General features: G+C 43.4%; 1 protein-coding gene across 1 annotated transcript in view; it reads right to left on the bottom strand.

Moving 5' to 3' along the window:
• The window catches only part of EXPH5 (exophilin 5), a 67,566-nt gene that overhangs the window by 3,563 nt on the left and 44,494 nt on the right, over window positions 1-19,509 (bottom strand). The window contains exons 4-6 of the mRNA XM_008690112.2: window positions 11,766-11,814; window positions 5,001-5,136; window positions 55-1,993 (exon numbers count right to left, since the gene is read on the bottom strand). Coding sequence (XP_008688334.2) covers window positions 55-1,993; window positions 5,001-5,136; window positions 11,766-11,814 — 2,124 coding nt within the window. The remainder of the gene's footprint in view (window positions 1-54; window positions 1,994-5,000; window positions 5,137-11,765; window positions 11,815-19,509) is intronic.

Raw genomic sequence — 19,509 nt, 5'->3', positions numbered from 1 at the left:
TTTGTAGAATGAGTTGTGCTACATTGTTCTTCCTCGGCATCTAACACAGCAGGCTTTTCTGGAGACTGTGCGTTTTGATTACCAGCCTGTTCAGAGCTCCAGTGGTGATTTCTAATAATGCTCGAACTATCATCATGGCTTATTCTTACTTCCTGGTGACAACCTGGACTTGGGCTGGGAAAAGATGTTCTGCTTTCCTGAATGAATGGAAGGGCAGTTGCTGAACCAACATTTCTATTCTCAGTATAATTCCTATCTTTTTTTAGTTCATTGGATTTATCTCTGTGTGATAGATGAATTTTGGATATATCTTTCCTGGCAATGACTCCAGGTGTCCTTTTTGAACTTACTGTGGTAGAGGCATTCAAAGCAAATCCTTTGCTCTTGGCTAAATCATGGGAGAGGGGATTTCGAAAATCAGGGGGAGGGTTAGAGATTACAGTCTGTGAATCAGGTTGGGGTTCTTCACTTGGCATGTTTGTCTGGTCCATCTTGTTTAGTTGTTTATCTTCTTCCAAAATAGATTCATTCAAGTCTTTCTCATGACTCACTTCTGAAGCCAAGACAATGGGTGGGCTTTCAGTAAGAGGTGGAGAATCAACTGAATTTCTCTTGGTCACAGTGACTTCTGTATAGGTTTTTATTGGAAGAGAGGCAGGCTTAATTTTCTGCACAGTGACTGTGGGATTCTGAAAGATGGAACTCTGAGGATTCCCTCCGTCATCAGGAATCTGGGGGAAGGAAGTTTGAAATGAAGCTGCCAGAGTGTGAGCAGTTCCAAATGGGTAAGCATCTTGGTTCCTGTGTACTTCTGCAGGAGGACTGCCCTCTTGACATACTGACCTACGAGATTTGATGTGATAGCTTGGACCCGTCATAGGGCAAACATTTGGGATGTTGAAATGAGCTGACTGGCTCCCATTACCTTGTGGCACCTCCATGCTCTCCAGTGTGGACGTCTGAGAATCAAACTGCCAGGGATGTGGTTCTTCTTGATCTCTGAACATATCTGTTCTATAACTAGAAGAAAACGATCCCCAGTGTTGAGAAGGAACACCATGGCCACGAGCAGCTAATGCACTATTTGCTTCCATTGAAATCGTTTCAAAGTCTCTGTCAGAAGGAGGGAAGGGATGCCTGCTTTGATGGAAGTCAGACCAGAAAGAGTATTCTTCCTGTTGGTCCCAAAAAGGACTTTGTCTAAATCTCCGTTCCCTGTTTCGTCCAAAGGTGTTGCTAGAGAAAGATCTAGCAAATGGGTTTTCTTGAGGGTAGAATGGCATATTCTCTGAGTTCTCAAATGGGTCAGGACTCATTGCATTATCCATGGGGGCATTAAAATGAGCACCTTGGTAAACACTCTGCGAACGGTAAAATCCGTATCTCCTATTCTCCTGGAAACACCTGGGATATGTATACTGGTCGTTAGCGTCAATATCCATGGGTGACGGTGCCCTCAGGAACTCCTCCTGGCTCTGCCTGTCTCCAGAAGCATCTGATCTATTCCATATGATGGATGATAAAGGCGTTCTCTTTGGGCTCTGCTGGTGCCTTGGTGATAAAAACCCACTCTTGTTCTGAGTGATGGTTGGAAAATGTAAGCTTCTTGCTGTGAAATAGCTTGTAGCTGGTGAAGCCGATTGTTGCCTGCTGTCGAAACACAGAGAAGTACTACCAAAAGTATTCTTTTGCATATAATCTTCTTTTAGAAGTCTGGGCTCCCTTGTCCTGTACATATCATAAATTGTTTTTGTTCTAGGAGAAAAGGTTTTAAAACGTTCCCTAGGGGCTCCTGGCCTTAGGATGTCGTAGATGGACATATTAGAAGTTTCGTTAGAGTGGTTTTTGTGCCATCCTGTGATATTACCGTGCGTGTTCCCCCTAGAGTAGAAATGACTGAACTGCGTTCTCGATCCATAGTTGAGCGGCGTTGTGGTATTCACTGAGCTTGGACACTGTTCCTGAGCCAGTTTGTTATCCAAATCATCTAAAACTGATAGGAGAATATGAGTCAGCTTTTTTGTATAACATCTTACCGTCTAATAGTAATTTGAGTTGTTGGGGTCTCTCTTCAAGAAATAAAATCATTTAAAATTTTATTTTTATTTTTTGTTTTTTAAGTAGGCTCCACACCCAACGTGGAGCGCCATGTGGGACTTGAACCCATGACCCAGAGATCAACACCTGAGCCAAAACCAGGAGTTGGATGCCTAACTGACTGAGCCACCCACCAGGGTGCCCCTATAATTTTATTTTTATATAAATGTGATGACATTAATTTTGACTATGTTTTTATGATATTCTGAATTTTTCAAGGTTGTGGTGGAAGTTTCTTTTTCATGCTTTTTCAAAATTAACCCTCGATAAATGCCTTAAAGACATAAAGATACATTTTTTTTCCTAACAACAAAAATTTAATTGTGCATTTGGCTTTTTTTGTTGTTGTTGTTCATCTTTTGTGTCACAAGGTAGCTAAAATATTTCCCACTATGTTTACCTCAGAGGATTGCAATAAAAATGAGAGTCTGTAAATAACACATGATTTCTCACTGGTACTGTTAAAAAAACAGCTTTGCCACCAAAAGCTAACACATGTAATTTATACACATACTTATTTGGATGCATTTGAGCAATACAGAAAATTCAAAGTTCTATACAATATTGTTAAATGATATGCTAATGCTAGATTGTTTTTCCTGGAAAAACGAAGACCCATTATCTCCCCTATAATACAGCACTCTCTCTGTGTCAGACGCGGTTCTAAACACTTAACTTATTAACTCATTAAATCCTCACGGAACCTTATAAGATTGGTACTATTATAATTCTCGTTTTATAAATGAGGAAACTAGGCATGAACAGATTAGGTTGTCAAGGTGACAGGCCGTCTGTCTCCTGAGTCCTGTGCCATAAAAGCTCACTTTTCATTCTCTCTTTTAATGAATTATAAAGATGATTTCACTGTAAGCTCACGATGTTACAAGGATTTGGACTTGCTGTTGTTAAGCAACGTTGACTTTTCTCTCAGTGGCAAGGTCGGAGGGTGGTGTCCAAGTCAGAGCTCAGTGACCTCCTTATAATACGGAGGACCCTGGGGCAGCCCCAAACCCAGAGATCAAGCTTACAAGGACCCCAGCCTCTGCGACCTCAGACAAGTCACAGGATATTTTCAGTTGGTTGGTATTTCTTTGAATCGTGTTTACTTCCTCCTATTTGACCTCTTTTCCACAAGAAAAACCTCTCAGAATTTAAATAGAACCATAATTGTTTAAGGTTTCAAGATTCCTGAAGGCCCATCCTGTCATGGATATATTTTACCATATTCATGTTACAATAAATACAAATAAGTAGATTACATATTTATTGAAGAAATGTTCGTTCATGACAATCAAATTGGGTAGGAGAAATAAGTTATAGGATTTAAATTGCTGAAGAAGCCACATTTTTCCTTCTTATGAGTTACATAAAATGGGGCACTCTCCTTGGTTCTTTAAAATTATTTGTCATTAAAAAATCTGATCTTAACTCTTCAATGACAGGGAAAGGGAGACATATCAGTATTTGTGAATGTGGGTGGGATGTATTTGTGGCTATGTCAACTGTGTTCAGGCATGTGCTAAAGAGATTTTTGATGTCTGTTCCAGATTTTCCCAACCCTACTGTATTTGTAAGCTGGTGTTAAATTTAAGTCTGCAGAGCCAGCAGAAGAACTAATTTTGAGAATTAAAAATCTATAACTAAGGAATTCTTCAGGGAATCATGCTGAAGAAAAAAATTATTTATCTCCCGTCTCTGAAATAACTCTATATATCCACGCACATACAAATTGAACAATGCCAAACTGCAAGGGGAGATAAAAAGAAAACAAATTAAGGTAATGAGTAAAACATCTGTCTTTAAAACAAATTATAATAAAATCTGTTTGATTTCTATTCTCCCTTTCAAGCTATTCATAGTTTTTCCCCCTTAAATAAAGTCTTTTGCTGCCTACAAAAGTAATATATAAGAGAAAATACAGGAAAGTGTAACAAAAAGGTAAAATCACTTGGATTCCTCCCCAGATGTAACTACTCTTAACATCCCAATAGCAGGATTTTAAGTTATTCAAAAATGCCATTTTATTCATTAGTCTTGAGGTTAAAAAAAAAAAATTCTGTCCTCCATTTCCTCTTTATTTTCAGAGAAGCCAAATCTCTCTCTCTCTCTTTTTTTTTTTTCCATGTAATAAACAGTAGCTCTCCTGTACCAGCAAAACCTTTGTTTTGTAACAGAGATTTTCCTCTGGGCCTCTTTTCTCTGAAGCAAGGTCTCTGCCAGGAACCATATAACTGCAAGGGTGACACCCCCACCCCCCCAGCTGGACATCTCTCACTGACCACCCCACCTGTCCCAACTACAGCGCCCAGGGGAGGTCACTGCCTTTGCAAACCGAATTTAGTTTCTCAGGGTGAAGCTGGTGAATGACTTCAGAGTTCACTGTCCCAATGGTCAGGCTTATTTTGATACAGAATAACCTATGTAGAGGTGAGTTATGCTTATAGAATAATAAGATCCATGTGCATGTGGTTACTTTTGGAATGTTTCTGTTTTTATTGTTATCTGTTGTACAAGGTTAATTGTTCAACAACAATTAGGTTTCATCACATGTTTTGAGGTACTGATTGGGAACAATAAAGGTAGATTAAGAACAGTAAACTTTATAGATATATTTCTTAGAAATGCATTTCCTTTTACCTGAGGTTAAATATTAAACATTATTATCATCCCACTGATTTATTAGCCTTGGTCTGAGCATATTTGCTTATATTATATTTAAATATAAGATTCTTGAATATTTGTGTTAATAGCATAAAACAGCTTCCTCTTCAGATAAGGTAAACAAAAGGATTTCAAAAAGAAAGTACAGGGGTTTGGTAAGTTTTGAGCATTTTAATACACACTGTAATCATTATTTGCTGTAGTGCAGGGAGTGCCAAAGGCAGTTTCACGCATAGACTTACCTTGGAAATACTCATTTTCCAGCAGTGAGGCATCCCACGGGGACATGCCACTTCCCTCCCTCATGCTTGTTGGCCTGGGGACAAATGCACTCTCAACTGGTGGATTCTCCAGAGGTGAGCTGTGTATTTTTGCCTGCTAATTTTGAAACAGAAAATGCAGTATTATTTCTGGAACTTCTCTTGCCAGAATACTCACATGTTCCCAGAAAAATGTCCCAAACCTAAAATTCTTAGTCTAAGGACTGCAAATCAATTTTTCTAACACTTACTTGCAACTTATAATGTTTCATCATTTCTGTCATTTGCAAGTGATCACAAACTTCTCTATACCTGCACTAATTATTTTAGTATGAGTCCTGAAGCGATGTATTGAGTTTTTTTCTGCCAAATACTCCTATAAACTTACATAGCACTACACAAGTCTTAGGTAGTTTCCTGGAAAACAGGAAAGAAATTGACCTCTCTTGAATTGGGAGTGTTGTCTCTATGACCCCAGTGGCTGGAATTTTAGATTTCTTAGCACTGTCCCTGCTCTATGAAGAGCTGACTAGCTGAAGCTTGTAGCGGACCTCAAGATTTGTGAGCTTGATGCATTTAGAGGAAAACAAAAGGTATTTCTATCCGTGGAGTTCATGCAGAATGGCAGAAGCTCCCTGACTGACATAAGCAGCTGATACAGTTGTGAATCAAAGGTGCTAAGAAGTATGACCTCGTAAATGTTTGTTATTGTTACTGTTGTTGTTTTGAAACACCACTGCTAGTTTTACAGGGTTTAAGAGAATGATCACATAGCTAATACTGTTTTCCTGTCTTTACAGCAACTGTTTATCTTGATTTCTCCAAATCCATCACTGACTTACTTTCAAGCTTTAATTTGCCTCCATGACCTTGGGGGATTATCCACTCCCACACCTTCACTTTCTTTTGCCAAAACTCCATTTGCATTTCCTCTGTCCCACCAGCTCTGTCACTCGTGATCCGTGATCCTCCCTAACTCATTCTACACCTGTCCCTGCACAATATTAGGAATCACTTCCCATTCAGTCTCTGCTATCAGCTCGCTCTGCTACCCAGTGCTTGCTGCTTGGATCCCACGTCCCCTCCAAGTTTTCTCTTTCCCTTTGATGTCCCCTTGAATGCTGAAGACCAAATCTCTAATGTTTCCAGAGTTCCGACTTTTTACTTCCCCATCACAGGTCTGTCCAATTCCAAACCCCAGGTTCTCCTGATTTCTATATTCCTGGCAATCCAGGATTTCCACTCCTGCCTGTTTGTTTCTCGAGATCTAGGTCAGTTAATTTTTGTAGGAGCCCTGCCCACATTTACTGACGTACGGTTTTCAGTTCTATGGGCAAGGAATGGAATGGAGGACACACAGAGATGTATGAATAAGAGTGAAACAATCCCGTGATAACTTATGTAGATCTTTGGGCATAATTTAACTAAGATAAAATTCAGAAGTAAACAAATATGAGAGGCTAAACATAACTACAGTGAGATACCAACTAGATAAAACCAATTGTAGTAAAACTGGAAACTGATCATTCGTGTAGACTAGATGCATCTGAGTAAGAGAATAGCATTGTCTCTCAAGCACTTTAACACCCAAATGAACTTCCGCTCTCCACTATATAGACCAGATCAGATCACAACCTTTTCAGCCTCCTGCACCATATGCTTTTATAATGAGAATTTACACTTCAGTGAAAAATACTTGGATTGAGGGCTCAGGTGAAGAGATGAACCTCTCACAGCTGGGAAGGACTATTACCCCCAAGAGACCCTGAATACTACCCTCTTGGGTTATATGTCTGCCTGGAGCTTCTGCTTCAAGACCGACGCTAGTCGTCCAACATGTTAAGGAGGCTTCTCACACACAGAGGTCAAATTATAGGACGAAGAGAAAATATGGAGAGTTTATTTACACTCAACATTAACTCTGCAAGGATATTTTGTTCACTGATGAAATGGTTAAAAAAAGTAACTGCTAGTCAATGGTAGGTACCAGGCTTACAATCACTGCTCTATAGATCGCTTTTGTTTGAGCTCTATATGAATACTCTTATTAATTATTATTATTATTAGCAGCAGCGGCGACTGCACATTGAATAATCTAGGCCGTGTGCTTAGGGTTTTATACAGGTTACCTTATTTCATTATCCTAACCATGCTATGAGGTTGGTACTATGATCGTTCCCACTTTGGGAAAAACCACACTTGGGAAAAATGAAGTTTCAAGAGGTCGTGTCATTTGCTTCAGGTCACACTGTTGGAGGGAAGGATTCCTTCCCCATCTCTGAGATTCCAGAACCCAGGCTGAATCACCTCTCTTTACTGTTTTATTAGTTTATGAGTACACTATGTCCAAGCTGGAAGCATCTTTGAGGCCAAATGCAGGTCTGAGAGCTGCTGAAGATGTTCCCTGGTCTTAGAATGGAGGTAAATCCCTCCAGGGCCCGGAGCACACACGGACCCTCAGTCGGGGCTCTGTTTTGGATTCAGAATCCTCCTCGAAACAGTGTTCCGTGCCATGATGTTGCCATAAAAGATGAAGCCTTGCTCCCATTCCTGGCCTCGAGGATGAGGTTCAAACACCCCCATGAAGCAAAATCCTGCTGAAGTGCTCTTCCAACCTTTAATTTCAGCCATTCCTCCCCAACTCTCTTCCAGGGAGCTGTGCTCCAAGTTCACCACACCCAGTTCTCCAGAATGCCGTGCCCTTCCTCCTAGACCTCCACGCCTCTGCTCCTGATCTTTGCTCTCTTTTCTTCTCCTGGATATTAGCAATGCATCCCTCAGAGTCCGGCTCATGGATCACCGCCTCTGTGAGCACTTCTCCCCGGAAAGAATTAGTTGTTACCACAGTGGTTTTATACCTATTATGGTGCCTGTTATACCTGTGATGTCCTGCCGAAGTTGTTGACATTCTTTCCACTTTTACTTTACCACTAGACCTCTCCCCTTCCTGCCTGCCACACATTCCAGTCCCCACCCTGATCCAGGAAATCAGGGATTTGAAGACAAAGGGGTCAGGACCCTGGAAACAGACCAACTTCTACAATAACTCAGAAAGCCTAGTATTCGCCTCTGTGTCCTGAGCACCCAGCTCAGCATCAGCAGGTAAGAGACTCACTAAGATTTACTGAGCTGGATTCCAACACCATCTTGCCACCATCCCTTTGTCCACTGCTGAACTTCTCTACCACATTTTTGTCCAGTTCCTTGACAACAACCAGCTTATCTTTGAAGAAAATCACTCATGTATTCCATTTTCAATATACTTTCAAAACACTCTCTCACACTGGATCCTTAGAACAAGTTTGCGAATTAAGTAGGGATTATCATTCCCATTCTGCAGCTAGAAAACGGAGTCTGGGGTAAGTGCCTTACTTAGCTCATAAGAATAATAAACGGGAGCCCTGGCTGCTAACACTCATATGATCTGACCCCTAACCCTGTTCTTTCTATTATGTTGCTTTTTACTGGTATTCTACTCATGGACATGATCTTCCATTAGATGACAAACTCTGTGGACGAAAACCTTGCTTTACACGTTCCAGGCCCTCCATGCACACACAGCTATGGACTGACTAATGCTATACAGCAAGGTAGAAAATTACATATATGAGATTTCTAGTAAAGATCATTACAAAAACCGAGACACCAAGTGTTTACAATATTAGGACTTGGAAAAGCATGTCTGAGGCAAGAAAGCATAATGGTCAAACACATGAGTTCTACACTGGTCCAAATCCTATTCTGCTCCTTACAAGTGGTATAACTTTGGACAAGGTAACCTTTCTGTACCTTCATTTCTTTCTTGGTAAAATGAAGACAGAACAGTAATGACAAGAGCAGCAATACCCCTCCCCCAGCCCCACAGGGTCACTACGAAGATTAAATGAATTAATTGCTATGAAACACTTTAGCATGGTGTCTAGCACTTAGTGAGTCCACTTTTTAGCCACTCCCATTCTTCCATGATTACAGAGGATTTCCTGGAGGACTCCTCCTGAGGCTTACCATTGAATGAACTGGAAAAGCGTTCCAAAGAATTAGAAGCCAGAATCTCAATATGCTAGCTCTTAAGATCTCAGTTATATTCTCGAACATGGTACATAAAATAGGCTGAGCAAAATGAGGCCTTTTACTCAATCCGGCTCACTCTACTGCTCTTGTCTGCGATTCTGGCAAGACAAACAAACCTTCTGTCACGGAGTAACCTTAGACCATTTGAGAACTTCCTCGGGTTGCCAAACCTGTAGGGCCACTGTCGGAGTTGAAGCCTGAGCTCACTGATGTTATCAAACACCTTGGCAGAGTCAACAAATTAATTTTTCAAGGTGTTGCTGAATTTGTTCTGTGTCTGCTTTCCTGCAAAGGTCAAGTCCACCACTGTACCTGCAGCTTAAGAGCACTCATTCATTCCTTCTTCCAATTTCTGAGTGTTTGGCCAAGCAATGGGAAGAGGCAGGTGAGCAGACACCGTCCCAGCTGCAGGGAGCTCACGCTGGCCCAGTATGGTAAGTACACTGGAGATGTGTTTCTGGGGGCACAGAGCTCGAAGGATGCCTTCACATTAGGCCCTGCCAAAATCTGTTCAGAGATATGGAGTGATCAAGGGGCCAATGCTATATGTCTTATCTCTATTCTCACAAATGGTGACTACTTTGACCTTGGTTTCCTCCCTTGTAAGGAGGTGGCTCTCACTGGGGGAAAAGTGTGCTCCTCAAGGAACACTGGCAATTTCTGGAGATACTTTTGATTGTCATAGTCGAGTGGAGGAGAACTATTGGCATCTAGTAGGCAGAGGCCAGGGATGGTGCCAAACATCCTGTGATCCACAGGACAGCCCCCACAACGGGGAATTACTCAGCCCAAGATGTCAGTAGTGCTGAGGCTGGGAGAAACACTGAGCTACAAATCTCTAACCTACTCTCTGGCTCTAAAAATTCTGTTTTCTGAAACCCTTTGCTTCTTTTAAGCTGATGAAGATGTTTACATGGCAGCTGTCTTCTCTTTGAGTGGAAGGTCATCTAATAATGTAGCACAATCTCCTATAAAATACCAGGATCCCCTTTGTAAACTTCCTGCCAGGCTGCAAACCAAGTGATGAGAGGTTTATTACCTCAGATCTTGGCAAGAACCCCTCAGCACCAATGGTCAACTTCCAGCTGTTTGCAGGTTAAGGGGATAAGATTTCCATGAATAAACAATGGAAATCTACACGTCATACAAAACCTTTGTTTTCAGCAGTTTCTCTCTGAAATTTTATAAAAGTTATTAACTGGAGTCAACAATCACTGTTTTGAGTTTCATTTATTTTCCCAGATCTCACCTTGCAGAGCTACATGCTTCCCAGTAGTAAAACGGTTAAATGGAAGCAGCAATCAATGGTGCCAACGAAAGATTATTAATCCTCAGACTGGGTTTTCAGATCCTGAGGATTCCAAATTACCTCTACAGTTTGCTAACTTCTAGGTATTTGCATTTCTTTTTGTGTTCCTCATATGCTTCAGACCCCATAGCTCTCTACTTGTAGGGCAGGTGAGCTCTGAGTCCTTCTCCAAGGAAAAGCAAGAGTACGGAAGAATCGTGCAGCAGGACTGGATGCACGACACTTCAGTCCCTTGCTCGGTGAAAGGAGAGCCAGCCCATAGTAAGCCAGCGGGGCTCGTAAGCAAACAGGGCTAGAGGGCTGACAGAGCTGTAGGCATTACTGACTTCCTGCTGTGGAGTTATAGAAACCCAGATTTTCTAATCTCAACTCTACCATTTACCAGCGACCTTGAACATGATTTTCAGATTCTCTAAACCCAGTTTCTTCATCTTTAAAATGGGGATAATAATAGCATACTTCATAGACTTCCCCTGGGGATTAAATGGAATGATCTCTGTCAAGTGCCGGCTGATGGCGGTTCTCCAAGAGAGTGTAGCAGGTTGTTGGTGCTGTGGCTGGGCTCACACATATAAAGGCGATAGGGGTCAGTGTTATTCAGAGAGAAGTAGCAGTACCCTGAAGAAGAAAGGGGGCTCTCTTTTGTTTCTGAAATAAAGAACCTCTGTTTATATATACTCCTCACCAGAATTCTACCACGCTTTCTGTAAAGAGAGACAGGGCTGGGGGGAGGTACTAGTACTAAGACCCTCCTCCTGCACTCTTAGGTCCTTTCCAACATTCTCTTTCATCTCCAAAACACGAGTCCCACAGTAAGACACAGGCATGTGAAGATCAAAAGACCGCGAAAAAGCAGGACACAAAAAATGTCCAGCTGCTCCATCCTGTAAGCAAGTAGATACATTTAAATTGAAGCGCTCGGTGGAGGGTTGTGTTGGGCCAGTCTCTCCCTGTGAAACTATTCCAGCCAAATGCATCCCACTGATCAGTGGCTTCCACTCTGAACACAAATGATGATCTTGTCCACAAGAGGTCGAGCCCAGACCCACGGCGGCCTGCAAGAGTGGCAGTGGATGCCTCTCACCTCTTCTGCTGCCCGGTGCTTCAAGACTGTAGCGCAGTGACCCGCGGTGGAATATCAGAGATGCCACGATGGCATGAGGGGACCCATGATGGTCTCACTCCTTCCTGGCAGAGCCACCCGGAGACCTACAGCAGTTGGGAAATTGAACTCTCTAGGGCAAATCTAAGCTTCTAAGGTAAATTTAAAACTGAGCCAAGGAGAGGCCTATCTTGCATAGGCAGCCAAGCAGGAATTTCACTAATTCTGAATTCCTTAGCGTAACCTTTAGTTTCTGGTTACTCACCGTAATGGTTCGCCTCACAGACACAGGAGGTCCTGCATGGCTGTCATATCTGTGGAAAGAATGTGAAATAATTTCTTTGAAGAAGTGCCTAACTTTTACTGGGAGGAAAATCAACAGCACATGTGCTGTTATATCTTAATAATTTGAGAATATATTAGATGTATTTCTAATGTCCTAAAGGAAGACATTTCTTGGTTAGTGCATTGTTGAAAAAAATCTCAGAAACCTTTTCCTATGACTGTTTAGGATCAAGGCTTTACATCTTTAATACTCAGGTAGCCAAGAAGAAGTTACATAGTGGTGGTTACATTAAGTGGTTACATTAAGACATAATTTGCATAAAGACATAATAACAAAAATAGTATACACGTGTTACGGGCTTACTATGTGTCAGTGTTCTCATGCTGTGTGCACATGTGACCTCATTTAAAGACATCACTCTTGAGAAGCGGATACTATGACTGCTGTCATTTTACAGTTGGAGACGGAGGCAAAGAGAAGTCAGAAGACACAGCCCAGTGTGCAGTTAGCAGATGAGCTCAGACCCGGCCACAGGCTCCTCAAATCCGGAGCACACCTTCTTAACCAGTCTGGCGCATGGACTCTTCTTGCAAACGGGCAACAGATTTTCTATTTCCATACACTTTTATTCTAAAGAGAGATTAGGTCAGGGCCAGACTCAACAATTCACACGGGAATTTTTAAAAAGCAAACCCAACAAAGATGGCTTCTGGGTGTTTATTTTTATAAAGATGCCTTATTCACTATGAAACCACCTTGAAGAACAATTACGCTTTTACTGTTTATGTAGCTTCTCTCAGTTTCAGTAGGTGAAAAATTTACAAGACATGGGTCCCAAATTGAGATAGATTTTGATCTTTTAGATCCATAATCCTATGCCAAGGGGCACTCTGCCTGAATTACAGCTTAAGATTTAATAGATGGTAATGACTCACTGCTCTGTAGGAAATGAGGTCCTCTCCTTCTCTAAGAAAACAGCAAAGGGAACCGAGCATTAGACCAACGAACTACGACTTTAGGTGAGATCAGTCAAAAGTGGCAAGATACGGTTTTCCTTTATTCGAACTCCTAGCTGCTTCATACATAGTTCCCCAGAGCTGGGAAATAAAACCTGGGAAGCCAAACAGTTTTATATGTTAAAGATATCCAGATATAGTTGACAGTTGAGCTCAAATTTTAAACAGAAATTGAAATTAATATCATGAACTGTGTTTCACATTACTCTGAAACACCAGCTCTAAATGAATAATATCTAGAACTTGAATATTGCTTTTATTTTTAATCTTTCCCCCCTACAGCCTTACCGAGCCTGTCAGGCTGCCTTCCTGCCAGGCACTGTTCTGAGCGCTTTGGCGGAAACAAATAGGACTGAGATAGGGACCCTGCTCTCGGAGAGCTTTTGCAGTAGGAACGAGTAGATACATAAAGAGCCCAGATACAAGCAAAGAGGTGATGCAGATGATAAAGAGATGTTAAGTTAAATGCTCTGACCATGCAGAGGTGCTGGTGAGCACTTGCTCGGGGGCAAGCAGGAAAGGGGACAGGGGGAAGGTGGTGGTTGAACAGTTATGAAAGGCGAGGAACACCATGAGCAAAAACCTGGAGATGGGCAAGAGCCAGGGAGCTTGGGAACTGGCAAGTAATTCAATTTCGCCGGAGCCAAGAGAACATGCCAGAGCGTGAAGACTCTTTCCAGAGCCCCGGAGGCTACAGCCCTCACCGCGCGCCCACGCGGCTCCCCAAGCCCCGAATCTGATCTGGAGCATGGTAGCCGGGGCAGGGATCAGTTCCCGAGAGAGGCAGGAGGGTGACTTAGAGGACGGCAGGAGCATGACAGAGTGCCACCAAGTGCAAGGGAGTGCTGTGCAAGGGGGGTAGGGGGAGATACATGTCCCCTGACAGTGCGCAAGGCCCCGTGTGCCCTTGTGGATTTACTGGCTGGGTGTAGGACTCAGGTGGCTTGGAGGCCCAGAGTCTCCGCACCCACTCTCAGGCCCTCCTAAAAGTAAATTTATGTTTCTGATGTGAACAGCTTTCACTTGCAGAGTGAATAAAAGCAGCAGTGATATCATGGGAGCTCTGCTGGTAGAAGTGCTCTGGACCAGTGATTTCAAGGGACACAAAGCTACCTCATCTTCTGCTTTTGATCTCAAGCCCTGCAGAGGCCACAGCTTGAAGGTCTCTCACACACAACCCCATGTCTCCAACGTGCTCATTCTGCCTATGAGACTTCTATAATGTCTCTCCTGGACTCCTCTCCATCCTTCATACCACCAACAGAGATCTGTCTGAAATGCACATGCAATCACACCAGTCCCCTGCTTAGCATCTTACAGGGTATTATCCAAAATCTCAACTTGATGCAAGGCTCTTCTTTCGTCTGATGAGCCTCCCAGACAACCGCTCACCCTTCAAGCCTTATGCCCCCCACACTCCGCTCATCTATAGGTACCTGTAACTTAGACTTCGTGGAATGTATTTCACTTCCATAAAATAGCCACTCTTGTCTCTATGCCTTTGCAGATACCATTAAGAAATTCTCACTTAGTACATTAGAGCATGGTTCAAGAATATTCTTTTTAAAAACCAGAACCCCAGGTGACTTCCCCCACGTACTGACGGAGCATGCTCTAAGCACTGGCTGCTGAGGAGCTCCATCTGGATGACCACAGGCCACTCAGACCCTCCGTGTCCCAAATGGACTCCATGTCCTCCTTCCACGCCTACTCCTTCCTATCCAATCAACGAATACATCCTGTTAATTCACAATCAGAAACCCCCTATACCTCTCCATTCCCCCATTTATACCCCAGTTAAGACATTTATTATCTGCTGCCTTTATGTTTGCACTAGTCCCTTACTCGTCCCTCTCCCTCCAAGTTTTGTTCCAATCCACTCTCTACACTTTAGCCAGAGTGATCAGTATAAAGTGAATCGTGCTACTTCCCAGTGTAACATTTTATGATTCCCATTTGCTCTCAGGTGAAAGTTCAAATTCTTCTCTGCACTTATAAGGCTCTATATGATCTAGTCCCCATACACCCTCCAGCCTCGTATCTCACCTTTGTATATCCCTCTGCCATGATGAATTGGCACAGCTCTGAGCATCTGCATAGAATGTGCCTGAAACATTTTTCTACCACCTGTTTGCCTGGACAACTCTCATCTGCTTGAACAATCATTACTGATGTCATTTTCCCTGGAAGACCTCTTGGGCTCCAGACTTAATCTACCATACACTCCCTCAGATGTGCTCCTAGAGCATGTGAAACTTCCCCAACTTAGCACTAGCATTCTACATCTCTCTATTTCTGTTCTGTGTCCTCACCGGACTAAAGCCCAAGAAAGCAAGGGCTGCATGCTTCCTTCCATAGTGCCATGCACAGTGTTCCTTGAGCACTCTTCATTGAATAAATAAGCAAATGTGTTCCTTTTTAGTCTCATCACATCTGCTCCAACAATCTTTCATCACCAGCACCTGCTGAGTGTCCTAAGTCGGAGTGGAGAGTTCATCTCCATTCCTCCTTCTTCTTCACCCACTACATCCTATCAGCAGGTTCTCCTGATTCTACATTCTAAGTCATGCATGAATCTGGCCGCTGTTTGCCCTCCTCCCTGCCTGCTACCTCATCCGTCATCTTAACTTAAGTCCCTTACCTGGTCTCTCTGACTCGCGTTTTGCCCCCTCGAGTCTGATCTTTGTGCTGCACCCAGATCAATCTCCCAACCTCGGCACTAAGGGCATTTCTTTGGCGGTGGTGGTTGTAGCAACATGGGGTACTTGCCAACATCTCTGACCCCCTACCCACTGGATGCCCAGAGTTCCCACCCTTCAGTTGTGAAAATCAGAAATGTCTTTTGGGGGGCAAAACTGCCCCTGGTCAAGAAGCACCACACTAAAATGATCTTCATAAAATGAAGATCTGATCATGTCATTCTTCTGCTTACAAACTAGCAACAGAGGGACACCTGGGTGGCTCAGTGAGCTGAGTATCCAACTCTTGATCTCAGCTCAGGTCTTGATCTCAGGGTTGTGAGTTCAAGCCCCACACTGGGCTCCACACTGTGCAGGAAGGAAGGAAGGAAGGAAGGAAAGAAAGAAAGAAAGAAAGAAAGAAAGAAAGAAAGAGGGAGGAAGGGAGGAAGGAAGGAAGAAAGAAAGACTAGCAATGGATAAGATAGAGATTTGTACCTGCACATATGCATTGAATACACCAAAATATTTTAGTGTTTGTGTAGGGCAGCGGGTTGTGGGTAACTTTACCCAATATATATATTGGATATTTATATACATATACATATATATATAAGAGAAACACACACATATATAAAATATATACATATATATAAAATAAGGAAAAATGGTATTAAAGTAAAAGTAATTAATGCCGTCCCATTGTCTATAGGATCAAATCCAAGCTTCTTAACACTGCATGTCCTTAGCACCACCGGTCCCTGTGTTATGGCCTCTGCCAACCTCTCCCGTTCCATCTCTTACTGGTCTCACCTTATACTGGGTCACTGAATCTCAGTGACCTAGATGAGTTCTTGCTTTTTCCAGTCTCCACACCTTGGCTGTGTCAATTTTTCTGCCTGGTGCAACCTCCTGACTCTTAATTACGAAGCTCAGTCCTGTATTTCCTTTGGCAATGGCTCTCCTCTTCCAGGAAGGCTTCTGGTCCTCGAGTCTGAATTAAGTGCTTCTCCTATATGTTCTCATGGCCAGAATACCATGCACCCTCCTTAGCACTCACCATATGACACCATAATCACCGGTGTATTCGGCTGTCACCCAGCTGCAGCGAGGCCAGATGGTATCCCTGTGTGAAATCCACACTGCACCTCTTCCTCAAGATACCTACTGTCATTTGCCAGAAAATTGCCATAAGAAATACATAAGCCCATGATGTTCTGCCACATCCTAGAGTTCTGTGGGGCACCTCGGCCTGACAGCATGCAATGCCCCTCTGCTCCCCACTGGATTACAGAATTCTCCAGAAAAGGACTGTGCCTTATTTTCATAGTTTTATCCTCAGTACTAACCACATATCTGATCCAGAGTAAGACTCTGATAAAAGCTCGATAAATAAGCAGAAGAGAAACTATCATCTGGGCTAACAGCACCCACGCAGGGTGCTCTGACGGCCCTTCCTGCAGTGGGAATAGGAAGCTAGGCTGCTGACGTTTCCAAACCTGGCTGAGCACCCGAATACCCCAGAGAATTTAAAATAAACAAATAAATGAAGTTCCCTGTGCCCTACTTCAGACCTTCTGAATCAGAATCTCCGAGTTGGGGCCTGAGTGCCATTATTTTTAAATTGCTGATGAGATTATACTAATGATCAGCCTGGGAACACCACTGGCCACCCAGGATGAAACTCAAAACCACTCCCCCTGTCGCGCCTCTTCCTTGTGTCATCACACCCGGTGGAGACCACACCTGGGTTCGCAGAAGGAGCATTTCCAAAGAAGGATCTCACTGACTCTGACTTCCCTTCCATCAAGGTGTCTTGGATTTGTGTGTCTTTGAACTCAGGCATTTGTAGTGAGCGGCATGTGTAGTGAGGGACAGAGAGAAAAAGAGAATGGCCAGGATCCAGGGGAAAAAAAATCATCTGCCTTTTCAATTTTCCAAAACAGTAGCTGAATGTCTTGCTTACGTAACCTGGGGTTGCAGCTAGATCTGTGTACACCCTGTGCATCAGGCAAATTGGGGCATGTCTGAGGAGCAGCAAGGTGGGTCCAGCAAGGCTGTTCGCATCTCAAGGGAAAAATAAAATCCTCCCGAAGCCTCAGGGTAAGGGGCGCGCGCTCAGCCCCGCCCAAGAGCCGCTGCCCGCTCTTATCACCACCACGCAGCGGGTACTTACACATGCTAAGCACTGTGATGGTTCTTAAAGAAAAGAGGGGATCTTCCATTGAACTGAACATGCTACTCATGAGCCTGATTAACTAGTTCCCTTGTCTTTCCACTTTGCCCTCGTCCTTGGGATTACAACGGAGGAGGGGGGAGGATCCACATCCCGAAAATCGCCCTCATGAACTAGCGGCACTTGGTGACACAGTTTTGAGAACGTAAGTGGACCCCCTGAAAGGGCGACTTCGCTGTGGATCGCGTGGTAGCATGAGACACGGAGGGGCGCAAAGCACGTATTCATGGCGGGGAGGGCATTGTTGGAATCATGGGGGTCTGGATCCTATGATCCCAGATCCCCTCTGGCAGCTAGGAAGACTGCATTTGTAAGCTCATACCCTACACTCTTGGGTACTTGCTGAACTATGTGGAAGGAATTTCTGATGCTCTAGGTTATTGAAATTTCATGCTGGGGGTGCTGAGCACTGTGCCACAGGCACTAGAAGCCCTACCACAAGACACGAGAAGACAGGACTTACAGGGAAAGATAAAATATACATGTATACTTCTCTTGAATGTATTGGCTAGCAATAAACAAACTGAAACATGAGTAGAAAATATTTTTCCTTTTTTCTGGGGTTGGGGAGGGGGGTCACAGGGGATATAGCTAAATCATTTACAAATAGGATTAAAATAATAACGGGATAGGGGCGCCTGGGTGGCTCAGTCGGTTGAGTGTCCAACTCCTGGTTTCGGCTCAGGTCATGATCTCTGGGTCCTGGGATCCAGTCCCAAGTTGGGCTCCGTGCTCAGCTCATGGAATCTGCTTGGAATTCTTTCCCCTTTGCTCCTCCCCCTGCTCTTTCTCTCTCTCTCTCTCTCTCTCTCTCTCTCAAATAAATAAATAAATAAATAGAATCTTAAAGAAAATAATGGGATAATTTGGGAAATGCATAGATTTGGGAGGAGAAACTCATCATATTTGAAGAAGAAATGGCAAAACTTTTTGCCTTTTTGTTAATTCATTCAGTCCCATGTTCCCATGGCTTTTTATCCACTCCTAACAGGAAATCAAAGTTTCAGTATATCATATACTTTTACTGGCTGGTCTTTGTGAAGTAAATGTCTGATGAAATCACCAAATGCATTTTCTTCTGGGGAGAGTTCCCCATGATTCAGTGTCATTTCTTGGTTAAACCACAGCTTAAATCAGGAAAAGAAATTTCTCTGATACTCGAGTCCTTTAGGGCTCAACAGAAGGCTCTATTTTGCCTGGAGGGGAAAATCTTTGCAAAAGATCCTCTCGACTTCTTTGCTGACTTGTTCCCCAAAGCACGGAGGGTGACAAACTAGAGCCTAGATGGCTCTGGCAAGTAGGAACCTGACGGCTACTGGCACAGGATGACTGTGCTTTCCTGGGCCCTTGTCAGTTCTTCCTGCTGCGGTTAAAGGCAAGGAGGAGCTCCTGAATCATGTATTTGGAAGGTTGATTTTGTATTTCAAAAGATCAGAACTGCCAAAGAAAGGTAGGCTCTACTTAAGAGTAAAGAGTCCCTGGAAATGTACAACACACAATTTATAGTCCTACCATAGCACAACACTCCATAAAACCACCCCCTACCCCCCCCCCAACTAAGGATTTATATCCAAATATTTAGGTCATGCACATATTTAAGAATAAAAAGGACAGCGGTGCCTGGGTGGCTCAGCTGGTGAAGCATCTGCCTTCGGCTCGGGTCATGATCCCGGGGTCCTGGGATCAAGCCTTGCGTCGGGCTCCCTGCTCAGCGGAGAGCCTGCTTCTCCCTCTGCCTCTGCCTGCCACTCTGCCTACTCATGCTTTCTCTCTCTCTCTCTCTCTCTCTCTCT

This window comes from Ursus maritimus, unplaced genomic scaffold (assembly GCF_017311325.1).
Source record: "Ursus maritimus isolate PB19 unplaced genomic scaffold, ASM1731132v1 scaffold_16, whole genome shotgun sequence".
Classification (NCBI taxonomy): Eukaryota; Metazoa; Chordata; class Mammalia; order Carnivora; family Ursidae; genus Ursus; species Ursus maritimus.
The sequence above is the reverse complement of the archived record's forward strand: the minus strand, read 5'-3'. Positions and strand labels throughout refer to the sequence as shown.